At 40.8% G+C, this 24,782-nt stretch overlaps 1 protein-coding gene across 1 annotated transcript; it reads left to right on the top strand.

Annotated features, from left to right (window-relative positions):
* Positions 1–3,419: 3,419 nt before the first annotated feature.
* Positions 3,420–20,473, top strand: LOC146579560 (uncharacterized). The gene is made up of 3 exons (XM_085263514.1): positions 3,420–3,805; positions 14,402–14,479; positions 16,442–20,473. The coding sequence occupies exon 3, from the start codon at positions 16,561–16,563 to the stop codon at positions 17,698–17,700; it is 1,140 nt and encodes a 379-aa protein (XP_085119640.1). The 5' UTR covers positions 3,420–3,805; positions 14,402–14,479; positions 16,442–16,560; the 3' UTR covers positions 17,701–20,473.
* The last annotated feature ends 4,309 nt before the right edge of the window (positions 20,474–24,782 follow it).

The following is a 24,782-nucleotide window of genomic DNA, read 5'->3' as shown; positions in this document are numbered from 1 at the left end:
TCTGCTAACAATTAGCATGCAGGGTGCACCGAGGGGGTTACGTTAACCGGTTTGTTTACATATTCCACTCTCCATGTTCCACATGTTGCATTCGCAGATTCTCATTTTCACCGAACGATCGTCTCTTTCCGCCTGGTCTTGTGTCTCTGTGCTTCTGTAACATAAAGAACGAGCTGACATTTTTCTCACGAAACCAGCGATCAGCTCAACAGACCCTCAGTTTACCTTCATGCATCCTCCTCCTCATCTGTCAGCTGTTTAACACCTGCTGCTAATTCAAGAAACACGCCTACGTTACCTGGTGATAGTCACAGTTTAACTGGGCAGCCGGTGCTCGATATAAAGCAATGTCAGCGCATTTTTCTGCACAAGATAAGTAAATATAGTGTTTTCCCCGAGCGCAGAGCTGCTGGAGCTCGTTTCCTTACAGAGCACTTTATAGGCGAACAGCTTTATCAGCGGCTGATGTCCAATCACCGGCACACAGCTTTGAAACCTCAGCTGAGTTTTAGCTCTCAGTGGTTAAACGCTGGACTTCATTCACTCAGGTTCTGTCTGTCGGGTCACGTTTACTTCGCTGTTTTATTTACAACTGAGCAAATCGGTTTGGCTGAGGTTAAAGTTACGTTTCATAACTGCATAGTTTCACAGACGTTTAATGGTTCACTGGCACATGTGTTAGACTGAACTATCATCTAAATATCATCTGTTTTTTAATAGTTATTCAACTGTATTCTAAGCACCAGCTGTCTGTTAGAATGTGATTTTTTCTCTCTCTCTGTTGGCAGACGTATAAAAATGCGCAGGAAAATCTGACGTGCATGGCGAACTTCACCGACGATATTTAGGGAGGAATAAACACGCATCAAACATAAATGAACCATTTGCCTGTCTCCATAATTGAGAGTATTTTCTCTTCTTATGTCAACACTCTCTCTCTTTTTTTTTTTTTTTTGCTTTTTCGGTCATGTTATGTTTACCTGTCAAAGGTTTGTTACAAACTATGAAACACATCGTGCAGACTTCTGGATGTTAGAAGAAAACTAATACTGCTCATGAAGGAGACTAAAGGCAGGAAGGTGTCCTTTAAAACATGTTAATAGGACCTCCCTATTTATATCATAGTTTATGATATAGCACGTGTATTTCAGTAATAGCCTGCTGATTTCAGTGTAGTGGTGAACAGTCGCACAGCTCACGTAGGCGTTATCTGTGATTCTCCTTAACTATAATTTATCCAAGTTAACTTCAGTTAACCATTCAGACAGTCCTTTTGCAATGAAAAACATAAACACCCATGCTGCCGGTAGGTTTCCTCAGTGCCAGCTGTTAACATTATAGCTGCTTATGCAGTAACCATGGTAACCACGGACTCTGAGCGGCTGGATCGACGGAGGTCAGACAACAATTTTACATGTATGATCTTAAAACAGGACACAGCCACTATACGTGCTGGCCTCATATCAAATGTGAAGGCAGACTGAGTCTATGTTTGACGTTTTTTATATCTAATCTTCCTTTTCAAACATTTAAACAGCAGCGAGTCTGCAGCTGAGGGAATACAAACTCAAATTGTCGGAACAGGTTTGCTCGTTTCTTGGATTCATTTGGTGATTTATTAAATGTATAACTGTTATTCTAATCTGCTGCCGAGTCTCTTACACTTTTCTTTATGCTATATATTTTCACGTCTCTGGAATAGTTGGCAGTTAGATAGTCAGCTGGGAAACTTTGTGTTAACTCATGGAGCTGAGGATATCGTGGATATGCTGACCTCGCTGCGTGGTGTACAGAGCGAGGTCAGCATGATTAATATTCACAATAAAAATATTAGCCGAACATCATGAAGTCTGTATGTGTTTCATAGTGTCGAACAACCTTTGTACAGTTAAAGCCAGCAGTTACTACATGACGGAAACACCAACGTTATCTCTTTTATGTGTTTATACACAGGTCACGCTGATTACTGAACAAAAACCCAAAGATCAGATGTTAAACAGATTTATTTGCTCTCTCTCCTCCTTAAACATGTTTTTAATGTTAGTTATAATTCAGAATTGGCGACTGAAACACGTAGGACACATAAGAACATCAGGAAATAAAACACCGATAAATATAACCGCAGTAAAAGAAGTCAGCGGGGGTTACTACAGCTGTGTACCGGGGCCTGCGCTTTGTCGGTGGGATTGCTTGCGAGGCGAACAGGTCTATCCCATGCTGTGCCGTGAGACTGGGCAGACATCTCCGAAATCATCGAAGCACTTTTGCAAAGAGGCTGTATCTTGACAAACCGACCAGACACATGAAGATTAAACCACTACATTCTCGGCTAAAAAAATATTAAAACGGTATTTGGTGACACACAAACAGGGTTTTTCAAAGTTCAGTTCTGTTAGCTTCCACATGCAGGTTGTTGTGTGCTAGAAACAATGGCCACCAGGCCAAAGCAATGGTTTTGACTCGATCAGCGTTAACCCCGCCCCCTGAGTTTGATGGGTGAGGCTGACAGATAAAATTATTTCATGATGAGAGCCAGGCGCCAGGACTGCCAAAATGAAATAAATAAATATATCATTAAATAATTAATTAAATGTGTCAATAATTAATTAAATGTGTCAATAATTAATTAAAATGTGAAATACATAAATAATTAATTAAATGTGTCAATAATTAATTAATTAAATGTGTCAATAATTAATTAAAATGTGAATTACATAAATAATTAAATGTGTCAATAATTAATTAATTACATGTGTCATAACTATTTATTTAATTAATTAATTCCAATTTTAATTAATTATTGACACATTTAACTAATGATTTAATGGTGTATTTAATTAATTCATTATGGCAGTCCTGGCGTTCCATATTTTCCTTGATTTCACACAACGTTCTGTAAAAAACTGGTGCTAGAATCGTCCAGAAATCGTCCAAAAAAAAAAAAGTGATGTTAGTACTTTCAGCGTTAACTTTGTTTTAAAGTCTTTAAAATATACACCATTCAATAGTTGACCTTAATCTTACAGAGAATGTGATGATTTTATGGATAATTAAAGTCAGTCATGTTGTTTATTTTTATTATGGTTATCATTTGGGATATGTATTACTGTGTGCATACTTTATAAGAACAGATGAGATAAGGAGAGAGGAGATTAAAAAAATCTCTATCTTGCTGGTTCTATCGACGATGAAATGCTCAAGTATCTATGTAGCACGTACGTAATCTAATTCCACAACACAATGTGATGGGGGAAATCAGCTGTGTTTTGATGCCAATTTTATTTCGAATCTGGCGCGAACCGGCGAGCCAGTTCCTGAATCAGTCACATGGTACGGGCTGCCCGCGAGGCCTTGAACGTCACTGCATACGTAATCAAAGAAAGCCTCGATACGCGCTTTACAAAAACTTCCCCAAGATTAGCCGACACACGCTTCGAAGCTTTGACACACAGGACACATCACTACCAGTTGGTGGCGGTAATGAGTCGTTATTGCCAACCGCCGACAAACCACAAAGAAGAAGACGAAGTACTGCGCGTGCACACAGCGGAAAGTAGACTTACCGAGTAATGATTATAGCCACAGTCATCATACTTGTTATCTACGACGGAGTGTGACTGTGCTGAGCTTTCTTACTGCTGCCCTTCTGGTCTCCGGCAGATCACGTTTATGTTTCTCATGCGTGATTGGAAAGATATAGGCTCTCGTAGCTCGGACAGCTTGGTCTCTCTCCTAGTCCAACTACAAAGCCGGCCTCCTCCGCTGGGGGATCTTTAGTTCGGGTTATTCTGAGAGGAGATCCAGAGTGAGTACATTATAATTATATAGCTTACTAAATCAATAACTGTCTACAGGGTTTCTTTCTCTTAGCTAATTTTGTTTTCGGCTGTACGTTCTGTTCAGCCCCTGTCATTTTGTCTGCTTGGAGCTTCCAGCAGGACCTTATTTTTTTTTAATCATTTGTGTTCAGCTATTTGTTTTCCTTCAAATGAAGATGTTGTACTGAGTATTATGATTTGATGAGGTGGATAGAATACAACAGATTCCACAATTAATAACAGAATTATGGGCTCAAAATGTGGTCATAAATATTTTGTACTTTGTATGTGTAAAAAAAGATTTGTGTGTGCGTAAAAAAGATTTGTATGTGTAAAAGGAATTTGTGTGTGCGTAAAAAAGATTTGTGTGTGTATAAAAAAAGATTTGTGTGTGTGTAAAAAAAGATTTGTGTGTGGACTTAGAAAAAAAAAACCCCTGCAAGTTACAAGTACGGATTTTGACCCTATTTTTCTTCCCTTCATCTGATTGGTCAATGTCATGTCAATCACAAATGTAACAATCCAATCAGAGAACAGATGGGTTTGGCTGTCAGAGGGGCGCTTTTTTGAACTGCAGGTCTTTGAAGGGAATAAATGCCCTTTTACATGCCAACCCAGCGTTTTCCTTCATCACCACGAAGGAAAACAGTCTGTGGTCGTCCGAGTTTGGTGATTTTTGTGTCACAGGACTACATGTTTAATGCAGGGACTTCCACAGCCTTTCTAACAGCGCTGCGGACCGCGGGGTGGGGGCGGGCAGTGTTTTGGAAATGACAGTCTTCATTACAAAGCTTTCTTCGTTATGAATTAGCATACATGTTTTTATTGAACATTTGAAGAAGCAGCAAAAAAAACAAACTCTTGTAGAGGACATAAAGTCAGAGATAGAAAAGACAAGGAGCAGGTGCATCTAGTACAGGTAGAGCTGCTGCAAAAACCCACAGAGCCCAGCAGCCAGCGTAACAAATTCTGGATCCTTTGCTTTTAGTTAGCAGTTAGCATTAGCAGCACATCCTGTGTCCGATGTGAAAGGACTTTTATGCTGCGCACTGTGACTCACAGCAATGGTCCTGGGTCGGCCCTGACTTTGTGTTAAACTAATCCTAAAGTAATAATGGTATTTCTAACCACTGATATACCACAACTTTATCCTTTCAACAGCTACTGAAAGTTAGGGGACCTACCTGCTATCGGATATTTATATAGCGATCCTCCAGCTTCAAACTGTATCACCCTTCAAGGACCTGCAGTTCATAAAAGCGCCCCTCCAACAGCCAAACCCATCTGTTCTCTGATTGGATTGTTACATTTGTGATTGACATGACATTGACCAATCAGATGAAAGAAAGAAAAATAGGGTCAAAATCCGTACTTGTAACTTGCAGGGGTTTTTTTTCTAAGTCCACACACACATCTTTTTTACGCACACACACATCTTTTTTACAAGTACAAAATATTTATGACCACATTTTGAGCCCATACAGAATCACCACCAGTAATGTCTTTTAAGATGGCGCTGATCTAACGGCAGGTGTTCCAGATCTACTGGCGTTTAGATCAACTGGCGTTGGTCGAACAGTTGTGTGACAGTCTTGCGTTTCAGGAGCTGCTACCGACAAACCAGCAAAAAAACGCCAAATGTGTCACCTGTGACACTTGTGAGGTTATCTCAAACACACTCCGTCAGTCTTGATGCTGTTGAACAACAAAATGTTTAAAAATGTGGCGAGTTTACCTGGTGATATCCTCATGCGCGACGCGATCGCGAAAACAGCAAACAAGTAATACCACGCCGATGTTGTTCACGGGACAGCAAGAGTAAACGATCGGGAGACTCTTGTCGTTGTTATCGTTCCCCTCGCACGTTTTATTTCTCCGGTCTCAGCGTTTTTGCTCCACAACTACAGCGAGCAGTTTACTTTATGCACTAACATGGAGTCGAGTCAACCAGCGCCACCTCTGGCCAAGTGCCACAGCCTACAGCCAGATCAACTTGTGACACACATCTGCACCACGTCTGAATTCGTTTCATGCACAACACATTTGTACCCTTCAATTGTGTCTGTTTGTGCGTCATGCAAATAAACCTTTGAAAAGAATGAAATGATATCATATATTCCTTATTGGCCTACATTTGTACAAAATTCCAAATTATATACACAAAGTCATAGAAATCACCACTCCAATTGGTCATCATGATTTTAATATTCTCTTTTCCCATAACAATGAAATACACCTTGGACAAATATGACACATCAATATTTCATTAGTGTTGTCGCATCACATCCTGTAAGCAGAGTCTGCCTGTGTCTTTTCCCTGGAAATTAATATTTCCAGCCAATATAGGCAATCCATCAACATGACTTGGGAGTTGGTAGTTATATACAGTCTGTATAAGTGTGGTTAATCTAATGAACATTTGTAAGGAGACGGCAGTTACTGTGAATTCACAGCAGTTACACAGTGATTAGTAATAAACAGAGCCAGTGAGAGTGAGTGGATTTAAGAAAGTCAGTGACTCAGGTGTGTCGCTTGGTTTGTCATCTGTTTGTGAGACTGGAGGAGACGTAGAATCTTTTGTTTTAAATCTTAGTTAGGAAGATTCCTGTTTGAAAACAAGCACTTTTTGTGAGAAATGCAAGAAGTACATCTGCAGAAAGCACACAGTTACATTCTGTCCATCATGTGGACAAAATTGAAAATGTTGAGCATTGAAAAACTGAGAACGTTGGGCAAGTTCAAAAGAAATGTGTTTGTAAGAATGAAAAACCAAATTGTACCTAAAATAGTTATGGAAAGTCTAACAGTTGTATGTCTGTGTTCTACATGTTTATCTGATGGGAAGTAAAGTTGCTATTGTTTTATTGCAGTTTTTTGACAATTCTGAGTGGATTTACACAGTACGGGTCAAAATTCAATTCAATTTTATTTATATAGCGCCAAATCACAACAAAAGTCGCCTCAAGGCGCTTCATAGATACAGAGAAAAACCCAACAATCATATGACCCCCTATGAGCAAGCATTTTGGCAACAGTGGGAAGGAAAAACTCCCTTTTAACAGGAAGAAACCTCCGGCAGAACCAGGCTCAGGGAGGGGCGGCCATCTGCTGAGACCGGTTGGGGTGAGAGAAGGAAGACAGGATAAAGACATGCTGTGGAAGAGAGACAGAGATTAATAACAGATATGATTCAATGCAGAGAGGTCTGTTAATACATAGTGAGTGAGAAAGGTGACTGGAAAGGAAAAACTCAATGCATCACGGGAATCCCCCGGCAGCCTACATCTATTGCAGCATAACTAAGGGAGGATTCAGGGTCACCTGGTCCAGCCCTAACTATATGCTTTAGCGAAAAGGAAAGTTTTAAGCCTAATCTTAAAAGTAGAGATAGTGTCTGTCTCCTGAATCCAAACTGGAAGCTGGTTCCACAGAAGAGGGGCCTGAAAACTGAAGGCTCTGCCTCCCATTCTACTTTTAAATACTCTAGGAACAACAAGTAGGCCTGCAGAGCGAGAGCGAAGTGCTCTAATAGGGTGATATGGTACTACAAGGTCATTAAGATAAGATGGGGCCTGATTATTTAAGACCTTGTATGTGAGGAGCAGGATTTTGAATTCAATTCTGGATTTAAGAGGAAGCCAATGAAGGGAAGCCAAAACAGGAGAAATATGCTCTCTCTCTCTAGTCCCTGTCAGTACTCTTGCTGCAGCATTTTGGATTAGCTGAAGGCTTTTCAGTGAGTTTTTTGGACATCCTGATAATAATGAATTACAGTAGTCCAGCCTGGAAGTAATAAATGCATGAACTAGTTTTTCAGCGTCACTCTGAGACAGGATATTTCTAATTTTAGAGATGTTGCGCAAATGGAAGAACGCAGTCTTACATATTTGTTTAATATGTGCATTGAAGGACATGTCCTGGTCAAAAATGACTCCAAGGTTCCTCACAGCGTTGTTGGAGGCCAAGGTAATGCCATCCAGGGTAAGAATCTGGTTCGATACCATATTTCTAAGATTTTCAGGGCCGAGTACAATAACCTCAGTTTTATCTGAATTAAGAAGCAGAAAGTTAGCGGCCATCCAGGTCTTTATGTCTTTAAGACATTCCTGCAGTTTAACTAATTGGTGTGTGTTATCTGGCTTCATGGATAGATAGAGCTGGGTGTCATCTGCATAGCAGTGAAAATGTATGCTATGTCTTCTAATGATACTGCCTAAGGGAAGCATGTATAATGTAAACAGAATTGGTCCTAGCACTGAACCCTGTGGAACTCCATAATTAACCTCAGTGTGTGAAGAGGACTCTCCATTTACATGCACAAATTGGAGTCTATTAGATAGATATGATACAAACCACTGCAGTGCAGTACCTGTAATACCTACAGCATGTTCTAATCGCTCTAATAGGATATTATGGTCAACAGTATCGAATGCTGCGCTAAGGTCTAGCAGGACAAGCACAGAGATGAGTCCACTGTCAGAGGCCATAAGAAAATCATTTGTAACCTTCACTAAAGCTGTTTCTGTGCTGTGATGAGCTCTGAAACCTGACTGAAACTCTTCAAATAAACCATTCCTCTGCAGATGATCTGTTAGCTGTTTGACAACTACTCTTTCAAGGATTTTTGATATGAAAGGAAGGTTGGAGATTGGCCTGTAATTAGCTAAGACTGCTGGGTCTAGAGATGGCTTTTTGAGTAAAGGTTTAACTACAGCCAGCTTGAAGGCCTGTGGTACATAGCCGATTATTAGAGATAGGTTGATCATATTTAAGATCGAAGAATTAATTAATGGCAGGACTTCTTTGAGCAGTTTTGTAGGAATGGGGTCTAAAAGACCCGTTGATGGTTTGGAGGAAGTAATTATTGAAGTTAACTCAGAAAGATCAAATGGAGAAGAAGAGTCTAACTTAACATCAATGGTACTAAGAGCAGCTGTAGATAATATTACATCTGTGGGATGATTATTGGTAATTTTTTCTCTAATGATAAAACTTTTATTTGTGAAGTAGTTCATGAAGTCATTACTAGTTAACGTTAAAGGGGTGGTTGGCTCAAAAGAGCTCTGGCTTTTTGTCAGCCTGTCTACAGTGCTGAAGAGAAACCTGGGGTTGTTCTTATTTTCTTCAGTCAGTGATGAATAGTGTTACGTCCCCCCCAAAGGGGTCTAGGCATGCGAGTGAGGGGACCAGTAACAAATGAGTCCAGAACAGAATGAAAGGAAAACAGACAGGTGTTCTTAGTAAATAACATAGTCTTTATTGTAGATAATCATAACATAAGGAGCCGGAAACGCCGTATTACCAATAACATGCCGAAAAAAGGTGGCAACAACAAAGAACACAACAACCAAACAAAAACTCCACACCACGAGGAGGCACTTCCAGGGGCCCACAAGCTCACCCTGTCACTAACAGTAGCTGGCTTTACTGCTGCCAAGGCCCACAAGCCCACACTACTCACGTAAAGCAGCTATACTGCTTCCACAACTCCACACTTCAGGCAGGGTACCTACACACCAAGCAGAGACACCCCACACCCTGCTCACAGCTCATCCCCAGCTTATATGACCTCAGAGAGGTGATTGCTGACTGGGCCCAGGTGGTAAGTGAGTCCAATGAGCAGCAGCTGTGTCCTGGGGAGAGAGAGAGAGCAAGAGAGAGACAGAGGGGTGGAGCAAAAGAGGAGGAGGCGGAGAAAAACACCACGCCCACACAAGGGCAGTATCAGGAGGCCCAGCTAGGGCCATAACAAATAGTAAGATGTTCTGGCTTTGCGGAGGGCTTTCTTATAAAGCAGCAAACTATTTCTCCAGGCTAAATGATGATCTTCTAGATTTGTGACACACCATTTCCTCTCCAGATTACGAGTCATCTGCTTTAGGGTACGTGTTTGAGAATTATACCACGGAGTCAGGTACTTCTGATTAGAGACCTTAGTTTTCACAGGAGCTACAGTATCCAGAGTCGTACGTAGTGAGGAGGTGAAATTATTAACAAGATAATCGACCTCTGTTGGGGTAGCGTTCAGATAGCTGCTCTGCTCTGTGTTGGTACAGGGCATTGGAGATGATAACAGTGGGTGGATTATATTCTTAAACTTAGTTACAGCGCTTTCAGAAAGACATCTACTCTGATAAACGTCTACTCTCCACTGCTGTGTAATCAATTATTGTAAATGTAAATGTTATCAGGAAATGATCAGACAGGAGAGGGTTTTCAGGAAACACGGTTAAATGTTCAGGTTCTATGCCATATGTTAAAACAAGATCTAGAGTGTGATTAAAGTGGTGGGTGGGTTCTTTTACATTTTGAGAGAAACCAATTGAGTCTAATAACAGATTAAATGCCATGTTGAGGCTGTCATTTTTAGCATCTACATGGATGTTAAAATCACCCACAATAATTATTTTATCTGAGCTCAGAACTAAATTAGATATAAAGTCTGAGAAGTCAGACCGAAACTCTGTGTAAGGCCCAGGTGGACAATAGATGATAACAAGTAAGACTGGTTTCTGAGTTTTACAGCTGGGGTGGACAATGTTAAGCATCAGGCTTTCAAATGAATTAAAAGTCTGTCTTGGTCTTTCATTAATTAATAGGCTGGTGTGGAAAAATTGCTGCCACACCGCCCCCTCGGCCTGTGCTTCGAGATTTCTGGTAGTTAGAATGACTCGAGGGTGTTGATTCATTTAAACTAACATAATCATCCTGCTGCAACCAGGTTTCTGTAAGGCAGAGTAAATCGATTTGTTGATCAATTATTAAGTCATGTACTAACAAAGACTTGGAGGAGAGAGACCTAATATTTAATAATCCACATTTCACTGTTTTACTCTTTGGTTCAGATGTGGATACTGTATTGTTCTTTCTTTGTAATTGTTTATGTTTAAGTTGTTTGTTTATAAATTTGTCCATATTTCTAGAAATGAGAGCTGCTCCATCCAAAGTGGGATGGATGCCGTCTCTCCTAACAAGACCAGGTTTCCTCCAGAAGGTTTGCCAATTATCTATGAAGCCCACATCGTTTCTGGGACACCACTCAGACAGCCAGCAATTTAAGGAGAACATGCGGCTAAACATGTCACTCCTGGTCTGATTGGGGAGGGGACCAGAGAAAACTACAGAGTCCGACATTGTTTTGGCAAAGTTGCACACCGATTCAATATTGATTTTAGTGACCTCCGATTGGCGTAACCGGGTGTCATTACTGCCGACGTGAATTATGATTTTACTGAATTTACGTTTACCCTTAGCCAGCAGTTTTAAATTTCCTTCATTGTCGCCTGCTCTGGCCCCTGGAAGACAATTGACTATGGTTGCCAGTGTCTCTAGCTTCACATGTCTGAGAACAGAATCGCCAACTACCAGAGTTTGACCCCCGGCGGGTGTGTCGCCGAGTGGGGAAAAACGATTAAACACATGAACGGGTTGGTGGTGTACCTGGGACTTCTGTTTAGGACTATGCTTCCTCCTCACCGTGACCCAGCCGCCCTCTTTCCCCCAGCTGCTTGGGATCTGCCGGGGAACAGCTAGCGGGGCCTACGCTATCTTCGGCTGCACCAGCTACAGGGGCCTGGCTAGCTACGGGTGAATGAAGGGTGCGAAGCCGAGTCTCCAATTCAGTAATCCTGGCCTCCAGAGCTGCAAATATGCTACATTTGTTACAGATATCATTACTGCTAAAGGAGGCCGAGGAGTAACTAAACATCTGACACAATGAGCAAGAAAGTGCAGGAGGGACAGGTGAAGTAGCCATGGTGCTAATGAGTCAGCTACGAGCTAAGCTAAGCTAGCGAGACAGTACAGAGACAGTGAGTGAATACTTTGGCTATAAATTAGGTAGTGAGTACACAGAAAGTGTGCTTCGGATGAAGCACGTGAAGATTATACTATGAAAGAAGAATGTATTTAAAAGTTGTTAATTAAATTGCTAGGCAAATAAGCTACTCAGAAACACCACTGTGTTTGAGCAGGAACAGGAAGTGATACTCTACCGCAGAGCAAGCGAACACCAAGTGACCCGCAACAAAATCAATGTCATTTTTTTGTTCTTCAACATAATACAAGGGTTCATTTCCAAAACTTGCTTATGATCTTCAATTTGTAGCAGATCCACTATCACACAGCAGCTGGACCAGTTTCAAATGGAGGTCAGTCCACTACTGCCACCTGTGGCCAAGTGCCACAGCCTACTACTAGATTAACTTGTGACACATCTGCACCTGCTGCTATGATCACATTGAGTAGAGGCTGAGTGGCTGCACTAACCCCTGGTACATCCAAATCTACCCACAAACATGTTGAAAGATGCAATCCCAGCAATGTGGATTGTCAACACTAAAAACAATCAGTAAGCAAAGACAACAGGGATCACTTTTTTCTGTTTATTTAGCACCCACAACATTTGTAGTCTCCTTCTGCACAGGGGAAGTCCACACACACTGTGTGGTACCACTTTCCACAGAAGGTGCATTCAGTCTGCAAGATTGAATGAGATTGTCAGAGTCATTGTCTGACTGTTTATTACTGATCACCTGCTGTACATTCACAGTAACTGCCATCTCCTTACAAATGTTTATTAGATTAACCACACTTATACAGACTGTATATAACAACCAACTCTAAAATGTTTGCTCGCAGAGAAAAGACGCAGACAGACTACGCTAACGACATGTGATGTTACAACAATAGTGAAATATTAGGGTCATTTCATTCATTTCAAAGGTTTATTTGCATGACGCACAAACAGACACAATTGAAGGGTACAAATTAGGGCTGCCACAAACGATTATTTTGATAGTCAACTAGTCACCGATTATTTTTGCGATTAGTCGACTAATCAGATCATGCATCCATTGGACGTAAAACGTACAGCTTATTGCACCAGCAGCATCTGCTCTTATATAACTATCATTAGCTTACAGCTTTAAGTGTTTAAGGTATGTGCTAACTAAAAATAAAGACAAGATGATAGTTTATTAAATTTGAATGAAATTTGCAGATTGTTTCAGTGAAGTTTAATAAACTCCTTGCTATCTAAAATATAACAGGACACCGGAGTATATTCTCGAGCATCTCACACTTCTGATAATCAGCTGTCTGCTTGACGTTTATTCAGCTGTGTAAAAACTATAACTTTAATCTCAGCCAATCCGATTTACTCAGGAACAAATAAAATACTGAAAAAAGCCAAACAATAACATTTTTAAGTTCTCTAAGTGACTTGTATATCATGTTTAACCTGAGTAGCGAAAGACGGCGGTGGGTTTGAAAACGATTTGCCGGAAGTCCGGTGTTCTCATGGCTCTAGTTAGCCTAGCCCCCGGCTCGCTATCGAGCTAGTGGGTAACAGACGTCTCCGAAAACGTCGGAGCGCTTTTGAAAATATGTGGTGTCCTGATAAACTGAGCCGATATTTGAGGTTTACACAGCTACATTCTCGTCTGAAAATATGTTAAACGTCTATTTTGTGACCCAGAAAGAATAATAAGAGTAATATTAAAACGAACTAGGTGCCGCCATTGTTGGAAACTGAGCAGGGCCGCGCTATGAATTCTGGGACAGTTTCTTCTTCTTCGGCGTTTAACGGCAGCTGGCATCCTTGTACATGCAGTGCTGCCATCTTCTGTTTCAGTCCGTTATTACACTCTTAAATCCTACTACTTATTCCTGCGTCTTTCAGGATCTTACAAAGCTTCAAACGACGCGTCGACTATTAAATTAGTCGTCGACGAGTTTGATAGTCGACGTAATCGTGACTAGTCGACCAATCGTGACAGCCCTAGTACAAATGTGTTGTGCATGAAACGAATTCAGACGTGGTGCAGATGTGTGTCACAAGTTGATCTGGCTGTAGGCTGTGGCACTTGGCCAGAGGTGGCGCTGGTTGACTCGACTCCATGTTAGTGCATAAAGTAAACTGCTCGCTGTAGTTGTGGAGCAAAAACGCTGAAACCGGAGAAATAAACCGTACAAGGGGAACGATAACGACGACAAGAGTCTCCCGATCGTTTACTCTTGCTGTCCCGTAAACAACATCGGCGTGGTGTTACTTGTTTGCTGTTTTCGCTATCGCGTCGCACATGAGGATATCACCAGGTAAACTCGCCACATTTTTAAACATTTTGTTGTTCAACAACATCAAGACATTTGGCTTTTTTTTTTTTTTTTTTTTTTTTTCTTTTGCTGGTTTGTCGGTAGCAGCTCCTGAAACGCAAGACTGTCACACATCTGTTCGACCAACGCCAGTTGATCTAAACGCCAGTAGATCTGGAACACAGGCTGTTGTAGCAGCTGTCTTCATAAGCGCCCCCCTCCCCCCCCTTCTTTTTGTTCCTACTATCCAGTATTTATCCATCATAACTCTTGTTTCTACACTCAGTGAGTGCATGTTGTTTGTTGTATATTTCCTGCTATGACAACTTAGTTTTCCTCTGGGATTAATAAGGTTTTTCTGATTCTGATGTTTGTGATGTTAGTACGAGGCACAATAATGCTACACAATACAATGGTCTGCAGTAGTGCCTTATAATAATACAATAAATTTAACTGGCTTAAATATAAAAATCTTTTTGCTGTCACAGGCGACTGGCAGCAGGCGAAGAGTCTGCAGGAGGAGCATCTCAGCACCTGTAGTCAGAAACATTGGTTCTTCACTGAAGGTGACAAAGAAAAATCGCCAACATTATTCTACAGACATTAATTGGTTGTTATTTTAATAATAATAATAACATCTAATTCTGTACACAGTGACATTTTGCCTGTTTATCCCAAATGAGAGACAAATCACTGCTGAAGAAAAATAATGTTCTCAACCTGCTTACATTAAATCAATGGATGGATGAAATTAGCCGTTTTTAACCCTCCCGAAAATAAGCTTCTCAAGGATCAGTTTTTGGTCCTGTATTTTTTTTTTAACCTTTACACACTCTACATGTTGTATAATAAAGTATCTATTAATATGTTCTAGTGTTGCACATGATACATTTTTCACAGCTGATACACAGTTGTGCTTTATTTCCTCTGATAATCTCTGATAGCGTATTTTGTAAATAGTATTACATCCTCTGCACACTTTGGCTGCTCTGAAAAGGAAGGCAACAAACCAGAGAAGTTTGACTCCCTGGAAGAACTTATAAGTACACCTACACTGAAGACTAATTCATGCTTCTTTTGACCTGAACAAGAAAAAGCCCTCTATAAAGTTATGAAATCTTAGTAAATGAGGAAAACAGGAACAGCTCTGTAGCCAGGCTGACTAAGCCACAGGTCTAATGGTTAGACATACCTTCTCATGATTTTTCTGTTTTATAATGACTTTTTACATTATAGATTCTAATTGAAACCATCAAAACTCCAAATGAACACATATGGAATTAGGAGACACAAAAATGTTAAATAACTCAAAACATACTCAGATTTTAGATTCTTAAAAATGTTAGATTCTTTAAAATAGCCATCCCTTGTATTGATTACTATTTTTCACACTGTGTGTGTGTGTGTGTGTGTGTATAGATTAGGGCTGCCACGATTTGTCGACTAGTCACGATTACGTCGACTATCAAAATCGTCGACGACTGATTTAATAGTCGACGCGTCGTTTGAAGCTTTGTAAGATCACAAAAGACGCAGGAATAAGTAGCAGGATTTAAGAGTGTAATAACGGACTGAAACAGAAGATGGCAGCACTGCATGTACAAGGATGCCAGCTGCCGTTAAACCCCGAAGAAGAAGAAGAAGCAGCTGTGTCCCAGAATTCATAGCACGGCCCAGCTTAGTTTCCAACAATGGCGGTAGCTAGTTAGTTTTAATATTACTCTTATTATTCTTTCTGGGTCACAAAATAAACGTTTAACATATTTTCAGGCGAGAATGTAGCTGTGTAAACCTCAAATATCGGCTCAGTTTATCAGGACACCACATATTTTCAAAAGCGCTCCGACGTTTTCGGAGACGTCTGTTACCCACTAGCTCGATAGCTAGCCGGGGGCTAGGTCACTAGCGCCGTTAGAACACCGGACTCCCGGCAAATTGTTTTCAAACCCACCGCCGTCTTTCGCTACTCAGGTTAAATATATATGAGTCACTTAGATAAATTAAAAATGTTGTTGTTTGGCTTTTTTTTTTTTTTTTTTTTTTGTATTTTATTTGTTCCTGAGTAAATCGGATTGGCTGAGATTAAAGTTATAGTTTTTACACAGCTGAATGAACGTCAAGCAGACAGCTGATTATCAGAAGTGTGAGATGCTGGAGAATATACTCCGGTGTCCTGTTATATTTTAGATAGCAAGGAGTTTATTAAACTTTACCGAAACAATCTGCAAATTTCATTAAAACTGAATAAACTATCATCTTGTCTTTATTTTTAGTTAGCACCTTAAAAGCTTAAAGCTGTAAGCTAATGATAGTTATATAAGAGCAGATGCTGCTGGTGCAATAAGCTGTACGTTTTACGTCCAGTGGATGATGATCTGATTAGTCGACTAATCGCATAAATAATCGGTGACTAGTCGACTATCAAAATAATCGTTTGTGGCAGCCCTAGTATAGATATATGTATGTATATGTACACTAAATAGGTTTTGTGAAGTGCATGTCACTGTTTTAGTTCTTTGTCATCATAGGCAAAAGAAGGGGAAGTGTGCTGAAACCTCTCCAAATTTATGACCTCAACAAAAACCAACCAATGCCCGCAAGTAAAGATGAATGAGTTGTGATCCCTGTGGAGAAGACTTTCATCACTATGAAGAAGGCCAGAAGACGCCAGCGCATTGACAGTGGAGACAGAAGCTTCATGTGCAATCAGTGTGGAAAGACTTTCACTGAGAATGGCAACTTAAAAAGACATCAGCTCGTCCACACTGGCATTAAACCATTCAGCTGCGAGCAGTGTGGACAGGCTTTCAACCAAAATAGCAAGTTAAAAAAACACCAGCTTCTCCACACTGGATTTAAACCATTTAGCTGTGATCAGTGTGGAAAGGCTTTTACTGAAAATGGCAACTTAAAACAACATCAGCTCGTCCACACTGGCATTAAACCATTCAGCTGCGATCAGTGTGGAAAGACTTTCACTCAGAATAGCAGCTTAAAAAAACATCAACTCATCCACACTGGCATTAAACCATTCAGCTGCGATCAGTGTGGAAAGACTTTCACTCAGAATAGCAGCTTAAAAAAACATCAACTCATCCACACTGGATTAAAACCATTTAGCTGTGATCAGTGTGGAAAGGCTTTTACTGAAAATGGCAACTTAAAACAACATCAGCTCGTCCACACTGGCATTAAACCATTCAGCTGCGATCAGTGTGGAAAGACTTTCACTCAGAGTGGCAGCTTAAAAAAACATCAACTCATCCACACTGGATTTAAACCATTCAGCTGCGATCAGTGTGGAAAGTTTTTTACTCATAGTAACTGTTTAAAAGAACATCAGCTCATCCATACTACAGATAAACCATTCACCTGTGATCTGTGTGGAAAGTCTTTTACTCATAGTAAAAGCTTAAAAGATCATCTTCTCATCCACACTGGAATTAAATCATTTGTCTGTGGTCAGTGTGGAAAGGCTTTTACTCATATTACAAATTTAAAACAACATCAGCTCATCCACACTGGAATTAAACCATTCAGCTGTGATCAGTGTGGAAAATCATTTACTCGGCGTAGAAACTTAAGAAAACATCAGCTCCTCCACATTGGATTGAAACCATTCAGCTGTGATCAGTGTGGAAAATCTTTTAGCTGCATGAGTTCCTTGAAAGAACATCAGGCCATCCACACTGGCATTAAACCATTTGTCTGTTGTCAGTGTGGAAAGGGTTTTCGTCGCATGGATACTTTAAAAAATCATCAACTCATCCACACTGGAGTTAATTAATTTTTTATTGGTCAGTGCTGAAATGCGGCCAATTCTATGTAAACATTTTAAAAAATCAGATTGTTCACACTGCAATTGTAGCGTGTATTGAATTCGTGGAATTTCTTTCGTATTGTATTGTATATTGTAATATTTGATGTTTATTTCTATTTATGTTCTTTTAATTGTTTTTCTGCTTGATCTAATATTTGTAATTTCTAGTCTTTAGGTTCTGTTATCATGCCTCCCCTCTTTTTCACATTCTGTGTTTTGTCAGCAGTGGCAGTCCTAGCCTGTTTGGTGCCCTGGGCGAACACCCTCTCTGCCCCACACCCACAGATAACATATATGTATGTTTTCATGTGTATATATGTATATTAAAGATTGTACATGCATATAAAACATATCTTACTGTAAAAACTGTTGCTGGAACCATATCGAATTTAGCCAGATAAACTCAAACACACGCATCTATCTATCTATGAAGAGAGAGAGTATGCATAGTTTTCAAATTTTGTACAAACAGCCATTATAATCCATCAGACAATGAGAATAGGACAAATCAACAACCGACAATGACAACAAAGTCCAAGATTGCATAAGGTCAGTGCTATCTTCTATGCCAGAGGTTCCCAACCCCCGGGCCTCGGACCGGTACCGGTCCGTGAGTCGTTTGGTACCGGGTCGCAAGAGTTGAGGCTCAGGTGTGAAATGTATGGTTTTCAGGGTTTTTAGCGTTATTTTCTTATCGTTAACTCGGTTTTCCTGGGTCTTTCCACGTGTGTTATGAATAAATCTTCTGTTTTTCAATACCGGCACTAGTTTTATTTTGTTGTATTTATCCGCAACACCTTAAAGGCCGGTCCGTGAAAATATTGTCGGGCAGTCGATGGTGGCTCAAGAGTTGGGAGTTCGCCTTGTAATCGGAAGGTTGCTGGTTCGAGCCCCAGCTTGGACAGTCTTGGTCGTTGTGTCCTTGGGCAAGACACTTCACCCGTTGCCTACTGGTGGTGGTCAGAGGGCCCGGTGGCGCCAGTGTCCGGCAGCCTCGCCTCTGTCAGTGCGCCCCAGGGTGGCTGTGGCTACAATGTAGCTTGCCATCACCAGTGTGTGAATGTATGTGTGAATGGGTGGATGACTGGATGTGTAAAGCGCTTTGGGGTCCTTAGGGACTAGTAAAGCGCTATATAAAATACAGGCCATTTACCATTTACCATAAACTGGTGCGTGGCGCAAAAAAGGTTGGGGACCACTGCTCTATGCTGTTGCAAGCTGGGGCAGCAGGTTGAGGGTCACAGATGCCAACAGACTAAATAAACTGATCCACAAGGCCAGTAATGTTGGACTCCGTTAGGGTGGTGTCTGAAGGCAGATGTTGTTCAAGATAAAGACAGTCATGGATAATACTTCCCACCCACTCCATGACATACCAGCTAGTCACAGGAGCACTTTCAGTGAGAGACTGAAGCTGTGTCCCAAAACGTCGGCAGCATCCTCCGGAGGCCGCATTTGAAGGCCGATTACATCACAGCCAGGCGACGAAGGCTGTCCCAATTCGTCGACTCCTTCAAATGCAGCTGACAAATGCGTCTTTCATTTCCCCGAATTTGAAGGATGGGTCGGATGTGTGCTTCGTGGCAAACCATAACCCAGAATTCATAGCGCGGCCCAGTCAAATTTCAGCTGACAATAATGGCGGCCGCTACTAAGTTTGAAAATTACTCTTATTAATCTTTCTGGGCCACAAAATAAACTTTTAACATGTTTTAAGGCGAGAAAGTAGCTGTGTAATTTACAAATATCTGGTTGGTTTATCAAGACATTACATATTTGCAAAAGTGTGCCGACGTTTTCGGAGATGTCTGTTACCCACCAGCTCGATAGCAAGCCGGGAGGTTCAATGGTCACTCCAGCCGGCAAGAGCAGCGGACTCCCGGCTTTATCGTTTTCAGACCCACGCTCTTTTGCTACTCAGGTTAAACATGATATAAGTCACTCAGATAACTTAAAAATGTAATTTTTTGCCTTTTTTGGGTGTTTTATTTGTTCTGGAGTAAATCGGTTTGGCTGCGATCAAAGTTATTAGATTATTAGATTAAATAAAACTTTATTAATCCATCGAGTGGGTTCCTCTGGGATTTTCACACAGCTGAATAAATGTTAAACAGAAAACTGATTAAACAGAAGTGTGAGACGGTTGAGAATTTACGTCAGTGTCCTGTTATATTTTAGATAGCAAGGAGCAGACGGCCGAGTTTATTAAACTCCACCAAGACAGTGGTGACGCAAATCTGAAGGCTAGACCATCCCATTTCACAGCCTCGCACTTCTGGCCTTCTCGGTCTTTGAAGGACCCAGCCCACGTAGACCGCGAAGGCTGGGTCCTCCGAAGGATGCAGCCAACGTTTTGGGACACAGCTTGAGATTAACAGAAAAAAACAAACAACACAGGAAGTCATTCCTGCCTGTGGCCATCTCCCTGTACAACTCCTCCATCCAACACACTGTAAACACTGCAAAAGTTACACCCTTTTTACATAAGCTCTTTTCTACTCTGTAATATTCTTGTCAATTTTCTTGATATTTATTTATTATCCCTTCTGTTAATCCTTGATATTTATAATTGATTGATCTTTATATATTAGTGCTATTTCCTAAATGTGTAAAATCTCTAACAATGTATTGTTTGGAGTTTAGTCTGTCACTGTTGCTATTTTTAGAATTTCTCCTAGAATAACTGTAATCCACATTATTTCCTTAGGGATTAATAAAGTATTCTGATTATTTTTCAAAACTCGCGGTTGTCTGAGTCTCATTCAGTTCGCCTCTCCTGTACATAGCCGAACCTACTGGGCCAAATCTTTGAGCTCTTTGGTGTCAAATTTGGGTGACATACTCTTTTTTTTGATCTGGGAGTATTCGAAACACGCACATCAGTGTTACAAGTTGGCGAGCCAGCCAGGAGTTATTGTGAAATCCTCCACCATCTCCTCATTGAACGACTGGCGACCTGTAGCCCTGACCCCCATCGTAAGCAAATGCTTTGAGAAGCTGGTCAGGGACTTCATCTGCTCTGCACTACCCGACTCACTGGACCCTCTATAGTTTGCATACCGCCACAACAGGACCACTGATGATGCCATAGCCCTGACACTACACACTGCCCTGTCACACCTGGAGAAGAGAGACACGTATGTGAGAATGCTGTTTGTAGATTACAGCTCAGCATTCAATACCATCGTTCCCTCGAAGCTGGACAGGAAACTGCAGGATCTAGGACTGAGCAGCTCCCTCTGCAGCTGGATCCTTAGCTTCCTGTCTGACAGACGCCAGGTGGTCAGACTGGGCAGCATCACCTCATCCCCCATCACACTGAACACTGGTGCTCCACAGGGGTGTGTACTGAGCCCTCTCCTGTACTCACTCTACACCTACGACTGCACAGCCACTAACAGCTCCAACATCATTGTGAAGTTTGCGGACGACACAACAGTGGTGGGTCTTATCACCAACGGTGATGAGACGGCTTACAGGGAGGAGGTCAGCGCCCTGACCCACTGGTGTCAAGACAACCATCTCACCCTCAACGTCGCAAAGACAAAGGAGTTGATAGTGGACTTCCGGAGGTGCAGAGAAGTACACACCCCCATCACCATCAACGGCGCTGCTGTGGAGAGAGTGAGTAGCTTCCGGTTCCTTGGAGTACATCTGGCTGAGGATCTTACGTGGTCAGTACACACAAACAAAACAGTGAAGAAGGCGCAGCAGCGCCTCTTCTTTCTCAGGAGACTGAAAAGATTCGGCATGAGCCCCCGCATCCTCAGGACCTTCTATCACTGTGCCATTGAGAGCATCCTCACTGGATGCATCACCACCTGGTATGGCAACAGCACCGCCTACAACTGCAAAGCTCTCCAGCGAGTAGTGCGGTGCTCTGAACGGATAATTGGAGGTGAGCTTCCCTCCCTCCAAGACATCTACAGGAAGCGGTGCCTGAGGAAAGCGGGGAGGATCATCAAGGACTCCAGTCACCCCAGCCATAAACTGTTCAGACTGCTTCCATCAGGAAGGAGGTTCTGCAGCATCCGGTCCCGTACCAGCAGACTGAGAGACAGCTTTTTCCATCAGGCCATCAGACTGCTGAACACGTCATAGACACCTCAGCTTCACTACTGGAACTTCAACATTATGCACTCCACACTGTATATAAATGCCACTTGTTTTGCACATATTCAACTCTGTATATTTTATATATTTTATTATTATTATTATTATTATTTTATTTTTTTATTTTTTTTTATTTTTTTTTTACTATTTAATTTGTAAAAATGTGTATACACACACACACACACACACACACACACACACACGTAGGAAATTATTTAGTATACACATCCAGAAATGCATACACTATTATATATTGTACATATATTTATTAGTTTCAGGTTGGCCATTCTTGTATTTTGCCCGTTTGTGTTGTTGTGTTTGCACATCTCTGTTACTTGTGGGGCTCGCACACAAGAATTTCACTCACATGTGCTGTGCCAGTGTGCCTGCACATGTGATGTGACAATAAAAGTGATTTGATTTGATTTGATTTGAAACTGCATGAAACTCATCTTATTAAGTATTACAACGATAAGAAACAATCAAAACCTAGTTTGACAAAATGGACGTAGTACTTAAAGAGGCAATTAAAATCCCAAACGCAGTAATCATAAAAGGGCTAACTAACAGCGACCTCGATGAAGAAGTAGCTATTTACCTGGGGAAACACGGTTCAGTTAACCGCCACATCCGTATAGATGATCCGCAATAAATAATAAACAAAAAAGGTCAATAGGTATGTTTCGTTTGCTAAATACTTTATTAAAAGACAGTTTCCGATTTACATTTATATGTTTCACAGAAGTTTGTAATTTTTTACTCTGGGATGGGGATGCATGATGTGCGTCCTGCACCACCCAAACGATCTGGGGCGTATCGGAGCCATTTCTGCACTGCTTGTGCAAAGACAAACTTGGACATAGAGTTTGCCCCCTAACTGCTGCGTCAGACAATCTAGGACAAAAATACACACACACTAGTGATGTTCGATTCGTGAACGAATCGTTCAATACTCGAGAATCACTTTACTGACTCGTGAATCATGATTCACAAGCCCAACTGACTCACTGACATCCCTGTTGCTGTTAGCAAACTAATTCCATTAGTAGAAATATATCTAGCTTATAATTAAAATTGCGGGGGGGGGAAACAACAGCCAGTTTCTTAACAAAAGCATTTCTGCTCTGAACTGGAAGAAAAAACCCTGAGTAGAAGTTCACATCAAGAAAATAACTCCTCGGTTCAGAGTAGCATCGCTCTGCTAACATGCTAACAACACATTTGAGCTACTCACCCCCTCCCTTCCTGTGTTGAATCGTAAGCCTAAGCAAATCACTCAGAACTCAGTAACCCCCTCCCTCCTGTCCTGAATCATAGAACGAGCGAACGAATCACTCACTCACCCCCTCCCTCCTGGCTCGCAGCTTCTTCTTCTTCTTGGTTGGCAACCAATGTTAAGGCGCATTACCGCCCCCTGGCTCACAGCTCAGTCGACATTTAGATGAGAAAATATATATTTAACACATTTAAGGAAAATACTAATAAAATAAAAATAAACAAAAATAAATGTTTATTAAGCAATTTTGATAGGAAATTGCTTAATTTTAGAAATGTTTTTGCTCTTTTTTTGCTCTATAAAATAGTTGGGGTTTTTTTGTGGTTTTTTTTTTTAGAATCATTCATCTTAGCAGTGGGATTTACATGAAAAGAGAAACAAATTAAGTTTGGGTGAAAATGTAAATTTTTTTGCACTCTCTGGTCAACTGACTCAGTGAATCAAATGACTCAAAACAGCCGATTCACTTTGGTGAGTGACTCATTAAAACTCGATTCAGTAAAAAGAATCAAATTTACCATCACTACTACACACAATATTCGAAGCACATAGTGCACTGTGGGAATTTACGACTGTGCGTGAATCCCCCCTGATATTGGTATGATCCGAGCTCAGGCACTAAGCGACTGAGCGAGGGGGCGGGGCAGCTGCTGCCTGTGAGTGCACTGTTGGAGAAACGGAGCCAGCCATACTAAGGAGAGCTTAAGTTTGAGCAGGTACCAAAGCAAATCATTCTTACTGTACAAATAATGTAAATATGACGGTGTATCACGAAAGATTGATATCAAACTGATCACTTGACCAATATTACGTTACTTGCTCTTCAAGTGAATCAACAAATGGCGAAATGAAAAGCCGAACAACAACAATGCTGTTTCTTTAGAGAGTCTTAGCTTACATGTGTGTTTATTTCATATTTTCAGTTCTTACCCTCCCCGACTAAATCGGTTTCAGTTATGTACTGAAATATAAGAATGGACATTAGAGGCTTCTTTCAAAGAAAAAACTCAGGTAAATGTTATTTTATATATTATGCTTTGTATGTTGTTCAGTATATTTCTATGCAAAACAAGAGGGATTTCAGTACGCAGCAGGATATTCACATTTGTAACCAGATATTTACACTTTAGGGGGAAAACATAAAACATTTTTACTGTACAACATCAATTTAGAGTAAACTTTTGTTTTAGATAAATATTGAAACATCTTTTGAATGAGTTAAATGTCAGAATAAAGAGAGACAGAGCTGTCTATTTATCATCACTTTCATCAAATGTAGGAGTACATGTACACTAAGTTTATTGTTAATTAATAAGAAAACTCCAGACGATTCCATTCTGAGCTGAAGAAGCTTCTGACAGGTTAGTAGAGTCCATGTGAGTAAATTAGTGGCACAGCTGTGGATGCATATAAGGCAAAACACAGAGCCTGTTTCTGTGACATGGGAACATCAAGAGATGTCAACCAAAACACCAGGAAAAGAACTGTGGAGCTCCATAAGTGTGGCTCAATTTTGAATACAATTTGGTGCCATTTACAATTAAGAAATACAGACAGTTTCTCTCTTTACTCTTAAAGTTAACAAATATGTTTTTTATATTTATCAATCTAAAAAAAATAAACATTTAGTCTGATTTGATGTTACAATTAAAAAAAGTGT

The sequence above is a fragment of the Mchenga conophoros genome, linkage group LG3 (genome assembly GCF_057382185.1).
Source record: "Mchenga conophoros isolate Kocher_MC1m ecotype Shallow Benthic linkage group LG3, M_conophoros_male_GT1.1, whole genome shotgun sequence".
In the NCBI taxonomy this organism is placed as follows: Eukaryota; Metazoa; Chordata; class Actinopteri; order Cichliformes; family Cichlidae; genus Mchenga; species Mchenga conophoros.
This window is presented reverse-complemented; position numbering and strand designations above follow the sequence as displayed.